This window comes from Onychostoma macrolepis, chromosome 07 (assembly GCF_012432095.1).
Source record: "Onychostoma macrolepis isolate SWU-2019 chromosome 07, ASM1243209v1, whole genome shotgun sequence".
Classification (NCBI taxonomy): domain Eukaryota; kingdom Metazoa; phylum Chordata; class Actinopteri; order Cypriniformes; family Cyprinidae; genus Onychostoma; species Onychostoma macrolepis.
In genome coordinates this window covers 49,159,936-49,169,994 of record NC_081161.1, presented here as the reverse complement: position 1 = coordinate 49,169,994, position 10,059 = coordinate 49,159,936, and the positions used below count along the sequence as shown (strand labels likewise).

The window sequence follows — 10,059 nt, the reverse complement described above, 5'->3', positions numbered from 1 at the left end:
TTGATATTGAGAGATGGCGGGGGGTTTCATATTAATAATTGTGGTGATGAAATTGATTGCCCCTAGGATTGATGATACACCTGCTAAGTGGAGTGAAAAGATCGTTAGGTCTACGGATGCTCCTGCGTGGGCTAGGTTTCCTGCAAGGGGGTAGACTGTTCACCCTGTCCCGGCTCCCGCTTCAACACCGGAAGAGGCTAGAAGTAGCAGGAATGATGGGGGTAATAGTCAGAAGCTTATGTTATTTATTCGTGGGAATGCCATGTCGGGGGCCCCAATTATTAATGGCACGAGTCAGTTTCCAAATCCTCCGATGAGGATGGGCATTACTATAAAGAAGATTATAACAAAAGCGTGAGCAGTTACGATAACATTATAGATTTGGTCATCACCCAGAAGCGACCCGGGTTGACTTAGTTCAGCCCGAATTAGGAGGCTTAGGGCAGTTCCCACTATTCCGGCTCAGGCACCAAATACAAGATAGAGGGTACCAATGTCTTTGTGGTTAGTAGAGAAGAATCAGCGCGTGATTGCCACAGGTAGGGTGGCCGAGTGCTTAGGCGGTGGGTTGTAGCCCCGAAGACAGAGGTTTGAGTCCTCTCCTACCAGCCCGTTGTGTTGCTGCCTATAGAGAAGGTCAGAAAGCTCTCGGATTTCATCAAAAATATCTTAATTTGTGTTTTAAAGATGAACAAAGGTATTACGGGTTTGGAACGACATGAGGATGAGTAATTAATGACAGAATCTTCATTTTTGGGTGAACTAGTCCTTTAATGTTTGTGGAGTACACAATTTGACTGGAAGCGTAAAACTAAGTAAATTTAGTTAATTTAGATTAGTTTGTTTGGTTACAGGGCGTTAGATCTAGCTTTCTGACTCTATGTGTGTGCTACAGTACAAGCAGCGCATTGATTTAAAATAGCGATGGAACTGATTGTAATTATCTGCATTCACTGTTTTAATGCACACCTTCCAGTCAATCAAAGAGAATCAGAGAGTCCACAAAAAAAAAAAAAAAAATTGTTGAGAGCTTATGTTAAACACTGAGAATAATTGCTGTTATAACTAGATTTCATTATCTTTCCACTGCCTCAGCTCTCTCTCTGTTTTCATGCTGAATTGACACTAATGTTGTAGATCTTCTTTAACTCTTTGACTTCATTTAACTCCTCGATCTCTTCATGTCTGAAGATCTCTTCCATGGCTGAGACGACAGAGGACTTATACGCTTGATTTCTCCAGCACAGGTCTTAGTTCCTGAAATACAATAGCAGTTATTATGTATTATGCCATGGACTGTCTGAATACTGGATTCTGATTGGCTGGCAGGTGTTGAACTGCAGGTAGTTCCAGGTCAGTTTAATCACGTTCTATATTAATGCGCTTCCTATAAACACTGGTGACCATAGTAACATACAGTTACAGTTGAATAGTAATACAGACGAAAATAACCGTCATTTTTATCGTTCCGGTCAAATATTGCAGCACAAATATTATTAACATCTTCAATATGTGAATGCTGGCACATGACCATGACATAAACGGGAGGCAACCACTTCGCCTCCACATCGTGCATTCAGATCGTTTAATGCACAGCTAGCCGTTGATTATCCCTTACTTATAAACTATAAAGATAATAGTTAATAAAAGATCAATTAAATGAAGTAGATTACTGCTCACCGTTATTTGAGTGCTTGATTCACCAGCCATCATCCTCTGTTGAATTATATTTTTGGTCGTCTTTTTTTAGTCGTTACCAGTGCATTTTCCTGAAAATAGCAATCACACACTGATAAAATGTCCATTTCCACACATTAATGTCACACTACCGCACATAAATGCTGGTGTACAGTGCTGGGGGAAAAAAAAATCCTGATTTATTATGTTTTTGAGTATATCCAGCACTAAATATTGTCAGATATTCCTAAGAAGATGAACATAAAACAAAGGCAAATACAGTTACCTTTAATAAACTGTATTTTGTGTTTATTCAGGTTGCCTGTTTCATGCACTTTTTTTGAAGATTTTAACCAATTTAAGTCAAGTCACCATTATTTATATAGCGCTTTATACAATACAGATTGTTTCAGTGCTGCTTATATATTAAAAATAATATTGACTTAATATTTATATAATTGCACTTCCATATATCATATACACATATTTGTATTTGTTTTTATATACTTAAGAGAATTGCGTGTTATTGTGAAACCGCATTGTTTGTTTGTGTAGTGAAAAGTTAACGTTACTGATAACGCAGAAAAATTCAGACAAAGAGCAAGATAACTTCCTATCTGTTATAGTGATCATTACAGTGGAAACGGTCTCGTTCAGTGCGGTGTTGGTGGCTCTTAAAAGAGCCTTTGGGGTGCGGCTGCAGCGGCGGGTTTAAGCGCGCTCTCCGCGGATGCGGCGCGCCAGCTGGATGTCTTTGGGCATGATGGTGACTCTCTTGGCGTGGATGGCGCACAGGTTGGTGTCCTCAAACAGACCGACCAAATAAGCCTCGCTGGCCTCCTGCAGGGCCATGACGGCGGAGCTCTGGAAGCGCAGGTCCGTCTTGAAATCCTGCGCGATTTCTCGCACCAAGCGCTGGAAAGGCAGTTTGCGGATCAGCAGCTCGGTGGACTTCTGATAACGGCGGATCTCTCGGAGAGCCACGGTCCCGGGCCTGTAACGGTGGGGCTTCTTGACGCCGCCGGTGGCTGGGGCGCTCTTCCGGGCGGCTTTAGTAGCGAGCTGCTTCCTCGGGGCTTTGCCGCCGGTGGATTTACGAGCCGTCTGCTTGGTTCTTGCCATCGCGAAGATTAACCTCTTCCTCTGCTCCGAGTACGTAGAGAATATACTGCTCTCTGTTCCGCGTCTGCTTTTAAACCCTCATAGGGTCACGAGCTTATGATGTCATAGGGGTCTGGCTTGTGATTGGCTGATGTGTGACGTCTGCTCATGACTGCTAGCCAATGACTGCGCAGCTTCTCTTTTTAAACGCTTTGTTCTGTTTAGTACTTTATGCATCTTTCATTTATTTATTAATTCAACTTTATTTCCAGAATCAAGGTCTGTCATCAAAACACAAAACAGCACAATAACAAACAAACAACAACAACAAATAAAAGACTTCCTGACAGGTGACTGATAGCGTATAATATATGACACTCCCTTTACATATCATCATCATCACATTGTTAATTACATGTCTCCTTTTATTTATTTGTTTACTTATTTATTTTTGCTTCATCACACATTTAATACTTGCCCTCAGAAATAAAAATCTGGGATATTAAGGTCTCTGCATATCACGGCAGCACTGTTTTTAGTATTTTGTTGCACATCATATCTAATCCCATAATCAGAACATATATTTAGCAGCTGCTGAAAAACAACACTACTCGGAGAAAAACCAGCATTCAGTGATTGATTATGGTTTTACCATTCATTCATCCAGTCTCACAGTCACTTCATTCTTCTGAAAATTAATTATTATAGACATTAAAAAGCGCTGGTGAAAGTAGACCTCCTTGCTGCACTCCATTAATTACTCTGAATGCATCCGAGACACAATTACCTCACTTTATCTGCATACTCTGCATTACAATTGTCACAATTCTATGGTATTAGGTGTAGGCCGATTTGTCGCAGTTTACTGAACAACTTTCTATGATTAACTCTATCACAAGCTTTAGACGCATCAAAGCCAATTATAAGAAGATTTTTGAATTCCATAAAGTTCTGAACATTTGTTGGTAAGATCTTTATTCAAAACACCAACCACAAAACCACTTGTAAAGTTATTTTCATAAATACAAGACCTATTAAAAGCAGGTATCTGCAAATATTCATCCTCTTTTTGTTGAGATCCCGATGGTGCATATATATTAAGCATAATTTATCTGTACAGCAAAACACCAGACAACTTCATTTTATCACTCCATTTACCAGAGTCCAAGTTTTTATGCCACAAACACACTTTACAGATTTCCTATTAACATGGTTTATTTGATATGAGATATGCATTCCTCCTTTATTTTAAATGGTTGTGTAAAATAGTTCATTGCATTTAGTCACAAATGACAAAATGAACACGCATTTATTTGGTTGATAATTATGTTCTTTAATAGTGCATATAGTTAAATAATTTAACAGAAAAGCGCTCTCTATCAGATGAAATGGGTGGCTCTGAAAAGAGCCTTTGTGTTGAAGCAGACCGGACTCGTTTACTTGGCTTTGGCGGGTTTCTCGGTCTTCTTGGGCAGCAGCACGGCCTGGATGTTGGGCAGCACGCCGCCCTGAGCGATGGTCACTCCGCCCAGGAGTTTGTTCAGCTCCTCGTCGTTGCGCACCGCCAGCTGCAGGTGACGGGGGATGATGCGGGTCTTCTTGTTGTCCCTCGCGGCGTTTCCAGCCAGCTCCAGGATCTCAGCGGTGAGATACTCGAGCACAGCCGCCAGATAGACGGGAGCACCGGCACCGACGCGCTCTCCGTAGTTACCTTTGCGGAGAAGCCTGTGAACGCGACCGACGGGGAACTGCAGCCCTGCCCTGGACGACCGAGTCTTGGCCTTCGCTCTCGCTTTGCCGCCGGTTTTTCCTCTACCACTCATTGTCAAGCACAAAGTGTTGTATTATTACCGTAAAACAGAAATGATAAAAACTGCACGTTCCACTCTGCTTTTAATCGAGCCAGCCAGTCGCCCATTGGTTTAGAGCTTTGTAAGATTTTAAACCAATCACTGAACTTCCCTCCAACATCCACCGCCAAAGCCACGCCTCCACAGCAGGCGGCCGGAGTGTGCTGCAAACACATCATGACAGCATTAAATAAATTGTGAAAGGCGGGTTGAATAAGTTTTAAACATCAATACAAAAAGCTAATATATTGTTTTAACCTAATCGTTTATATATGATCCATTAAGCTGTTCATATTAATGAACGTTAACAACTTTTTTTTTTTCTTTTTCTAAATGCAATCAATATGTAAAACATTGTGAGTCGAGGTAAACTCATAAAATCTAAATAAATAATTTACTTCCATTTAGAGTCAAAGTGCAGGTATTTTACTCTTTCTTTAGAGTTTGTGTGTGGCTCTTAAAAGAGCCGTTGGGGAATAAAACAGAAGATGTTTATTTCTTCTTGGGAGCTGCTTTTTTAGGTTTAGCAGCTTTAGGTTTAGCGGCTTTAGGCTTTGCAGCTTTAGGTTTAGCAGCTTTAGGCTTCGCCGTCTTGGGTTTGGCAGTCTTGGCCTTTTTGGGGCTCTTGGCTGCTTTCTTGGGCGCCGCTGGCTTCTTCGCCTTCTTGGGGCTCTTTGTCGCCTTCTTAGCGGCGGCTGCGGCGGGTTTCTTGGGCGATTTCTTCGCGGCGGGCTTCTTCGCCGCTGCGCTCTTGGGCTTCTTGGCAGCAGCGGGTTTCTTGGCCGCGGGCTTCTTGGCTTTAGGAGCCGCTTTCTTCTTGGTCTCGGCTTGCTTCTTGCTGATCTTGAAGGAGCCGGAGGCGCCGGTCCCTTTGACCTGCAGCAGGGTGCCTTTAGTCACCAGGCTCTTGATGGCGAGCTTGACGCGTGAGTTGTTCTTCTCCACGTCGTAGCCGCCGGCGGCGAGAGCTTTCTTCAGCGCGGCGAGGGACACGCCGCTCCTCTCCTTGGACGCGGACACGGCTTTGACGATCAGCTCACCGACGCCTGGACCTGCTTTCTTGGCTTTGGCGGCGGACTTCTTCTTGGGTGCTTTGGCCGGCGGAGCGGCAGCAGCTGGAGCGGTTTCTGCCATTTCTCGGAGAGGATTTACAGGCTTTCAAACACTGACTTCAATGAGTGTCTGTCGCTCGCGCTCTTAAACAACACATGAGAACCTTACAGACTCAACCCGCCGCTCGGTGTCTGCGCGCCTCCGCGAGCCCCTCGCGCGTGTGTTTTCTTCTCCTACATTTAAGGACTAAACTCGAGTGCTAAAATAGTTTAGCGCAGCAGAAACACAGTGAACACCAGGCAGAGCTTCTTGGCTTTCTGTGGAGACTAAAATACGCGGCGAGGAGATGTTTGTTTTGCCCCGGTCAGACAAAACTCAAGCCGAGCATCAGCCACGGAACACAGCCGCGTGTAAATCTAATGCCTTGTTTAAGTGTAAAAGTTGATAAAAGATAAAAATCGTCCTCTTTGTGTTTCAGAAACAGTTTGAAAGTGAATATAATGAAATGATCATCAGTGAAGGGCGTGTGTAGTGTTTCGTACAGCTGCTGTTTTGGGCGGCTTGAAGCACAAACATCTGGAGGCTTCGAGACTGTTTGAGACTCATGTCTGGTCACCAGACGATATATAATAATGATAATAATAATATATCAGTTCGGAAAGTTATGAATTAGTTTATACGAGTTTAATTTTCACTTTCAATTTTTAATTTGAATTAATAGAATTAGCCACCATTTTGCCAAAACATAAATAGTTATTGATTGTTTTTTTTTAAGAGTAAACACTGCCACCATAACATAGCAATGTGTCAAAATACATTAGAATACACTGTACATTTAAAGGCAGCAACATCCAGAATGTGTTTTTGATAAACTATTATGTTTATAAACATGTTGGTTTTTGCTAAAAAAAAAAAAAAAAAAAGGCAATGGGGCAAGAAAAATAATCGTAAAAATTGTTTTGTAACATCTAAGTGAAAGATATAATACCACCATTTCAGTAAATAAATAAATAAATGCGTACATACATAAAAACAGGATCAATGAGTTGGAAAAAGGATCATCCTCCTTCTGTCAGTATTTTGTTGAATCACTTTAATTATGACCTTTAGTCTGATATGTCTCTACTAACTTTGCACATCTAGACTTTGCCGTATCTGTCCACTGCTGTTTGCAGAAGTCCTCAGTGACTGTGACTGTTTGTGGACCGCAGTCTTGAAGCCATTCCACAGATTTTCAGTGGGGTTTAAGAACCGAACCAAGACCTCTTTAAGTGGACTAAGAGGTGGACCGAGCGGAAGAGTATGTTTACGTTCACACTGTCGCAGTTCCTGAAAGAGGACTCCGATCCTTTTTTGGTCCACTTAAGCAGTAATGATGTCTCCGACTGTTGCTTTTTGGATCTCGTCCAGTTCAGGGTTTAATGGCTGACATAATGGCCTCCAAAAGCAGAATATTATTTATCTTTTGCACAAAAATATAAGTTGCGTACACCTTTGTAATATGTTTTCCTTGTTTATTTATTCATGTTTATTTTATAGCACACAGGGTTTCTGCAGGATTTTTAAGCTCAAATTTAAGACTTTTTAAGACTGTTATGTGAACCATGAGTGTTTTTGACAGTTGAAACACAATAAACTCTGGAGTAAGTTTAGCTCCCGCTGGGATGCGCGCTCTATGTCAAAAAGTTTAAATAGAAATCTTACCTGAAGTCAGTCACAGTAAGCCAGACGCCATACACGCTTGCAGAAGCTGGTAAAAATAAAAACATCCCGCTATATTTTCTAATTAATTTCATAGTTCCCCAAAAACAATTTTAATTCTGTCATCACTCGACTTTCGTTCATCTTCGAAACAAAAGCTGAGATATTTTAATGAAATCTGAGAGATGTCCCTCCGATGAAAGAAGATTCATCAAAGATGTTCACGTTTCAAAAAGTTAATAGCCAAAAAAGCATCGCCAAAGTAATCCATATGAAATGCATGGTTACCTCCAAGCGCCCTAAAGACACACGATCGCTCTGTATAATACTGTTTAAATTTAGACTTATATTCACATTCAAGAGATGTTTGCACGCACATCATATTTGATTTACTATGCTCTCTGGTGCGAGATCATTATCATAGGAACCAATCAGAGCCGTTCAATGGCTCTGGAACCAATCAGGTTTAGTCTGTGTGTTGTTTAAATTTAAACACTTTTTTTTTTTTTCAGATATAATGTTGAAATCCTTGTAGGAATTTCAGAAAAATATGTTAGAAAATAAAGATGTCAAGCTTGAACAAATTTATAAACAGCTTATTACAATTAATTTATCATGAACAACAGCCTAATCAACCAAAGTAGCATAACATTTTGAGTAAAACTGAACAACATATTAAACAACATACTGCTTAAGTTGACAAACGTTTGTACATTGTACATGTTAAAAATGTTTTTCTGAATATTTTACTTTTCCAAAGATTAAAATTATAAATACATAAATATTTAAAATATAACCATGTGTAGGCCAACTGCGATATAAAGTACATTAAAAACCCACTAAAAGTGTAATCAGTTGATGTTCTTAAACAAATTACACATAAAATATACTTTAAGTAAGACTAACATAAGTATGTTTTCTGTAAATACGCTAAAACATCACTAAAAGTATGCTTGTGTTTAGTATATTCCTTAAAATGTAACTAATCATATATTTATTACCAAAGTACTTCTAGTATAATTTTTAGAAATATATTAAAATCAGTGGTGGAGGTAGCAATTACAACTACTCACGTTACTGTAATTGAGTAGTTTTTTCGGGTACTTGTACCTTTTGAGTATATTTTTAAAGCTGTACTTTTACTTGTACTTAAGTACAAATTAAGCAAAATAATCTACTTCATTACTTTTAAAGTCATTACCCCCATTCGAGAAAAACATTTTTAGGTTTCTTTGCAAAAAAATTTTGCACAAACAGTTTTACTATAACAATATAAGTGTAAGACAAGCTTGTATTTCTCAATTGCACAAATCCTTCAACATGAAAAACACAATTCTGTACAAAACAGTATAAGTTATAAGAACTTAAATAAATATACTCTATATACATAATAAACACTCTGTGTTTATTTGGCACTCGACAATCAACAGATTTCCCCCAGCACTGTCACTCACGACCAGAAGTCAAGACTAAACCACAAAGTGAACATAGCAGTATTCTTTAGTGATATGTTATTTACACAGTGCAAATAGCTTCAGATTCTATTTATTCTATGTTAAAATAAAATAAAAACATGGCGAAAAACATTATTAGAGAAAACATTACTTATTGCAAAATAGTGGTAATTATCTGCACTTCTGCATTGTAATACATTATAAAATAGTATGCAATAACTTATTGAGTGTAATTTTTAAATTTTATTTCTAATTATTAAATGGATGCCACCTTATTGGGACAAAAGCCCTCTCTACACCTACCCTAACCCTACCCGATACTTTATGTTCAACTCTTTGATTATTTCCTTCATTTGTATTAAAAAATAAATGCTTTTCTGATGTGATGTGATTTGAAATTTAAAAAGGTAGATTCCAACCCTGGGCGATCGTGTCGAAAGAAGTGTAACGCAAATTTTACCATCTGCACCACTGAGTCTGACAACTAGTAACCGTCTTTTGCATATTTGACTATCCCAATCATACATTTGTGGGTGGAGTTAATCTAAATAGCCTATGCCAGCAACATAGCTATTTGCACTTAAATAGACACTCCGATTTTTTTTTTTTTTATATATTCCCAACAATTAAACAGTTGCCCACATGAAAAAAACACTTCCCGCGCCCCTGGGTGTGACTGACTTTAGCCCACTTGTCCCACTAATTTGGGAGAGGTGAACTGTCCCCGCGGCCGCACCCCCCTCCCCTTTCCACTTCTCACACAGCTTCTGTGCTCGGTACCTTCTCAACAAGCAGGGGCGCCAATTTGCCAATTCCCCGCACAGTTATATGATAGATAATAGAAAACCGCTTAGCGTCGCAGATGATTTTTTTTTTTCCAAGTGCTTGTGCCGCCCCCCACGTGTCATGAAAAAATGCCGCCCCGGGCGACTGCCCCGTTCGCCCATGCCTAAAACCGCCACTGGTTCCATTACTCATTCTCCACAGTATCTACCGTATATACACCGATACACATCCTCTCAGACAGCGAGTTTGACAGCATCAGCCTCCTGTTAGTTACAGAGTCTGAATGTTCGCGCGGGATTGCAGGTATTCCGCATAGTTTTAATCATTTCCACGCAAATGTGGCGAGCGCTTTATTGTAACATGAGAACAGTCATGTAGTCACAGAAAACTGGATGCGAGCTTTCAAATAGGCCTAATTTATACAAATGAACTGCTTG

General features: G+C 40.1%; 3 protein-coding genes across 3 annotated transcripts; all 3 read right to left on the bottom strand.

Moving 5' to 3' along the window:
- Positions 1-2,290: 2,290 nt before the first annotated feature.
- On the bottom strand, positions 2,291-2,851 carry LOC131544187 (histone H3). Its single transcript, XM_058782248.1, has one exon. The coding sequence runs from the start codon at positions 2,797-2,799 to the stop codon at positions 2,389-2,391; it is 411 nt and encodes a 136-aa protein (XP_058638231.1). The 5' UTR covers positions 2,800-2,851; the 3' UTR covers positions 2,291-2,388.
- A 1,318-nt stretch (positions 2,852-4,169) lies between these two features.
- On the bottom strand, positions 4,170-4,791 carry LOC131544194 (histone H2A-like). Its single transcript, XM_058782254.1, has one exon. It carries the CDS (start codon positions 4,599-4,601, stop codon positions 4,215-4,217), a length of 387 nt encoding a protein of 128 aa, XP_058638237.1. The 5' UTR covers positions 4,602-4,791; the 3' UTR covers positions 4,170-4,214.
- A 259-nt stretch (positions 4,792-5,050) lies between these two features.
- Positions 5,051-6,254, bottom strand: LOC131544185 (histone H1-like). The gene has a single exon (XM_058782247.1). The coding sequence runs from the start codon at positions 5,760-5,762 to the stop codon at positions 5,121-5,123; it is 642 nt and encodes a 213-aa protein (XP_058638230.1). The 5' UTR covers positions 5,763-6,254; the 3' UTR covers positions 5,051-5,120.
- Positions 6,255-10,059: the final 3,805 nt, after the last annotated feature.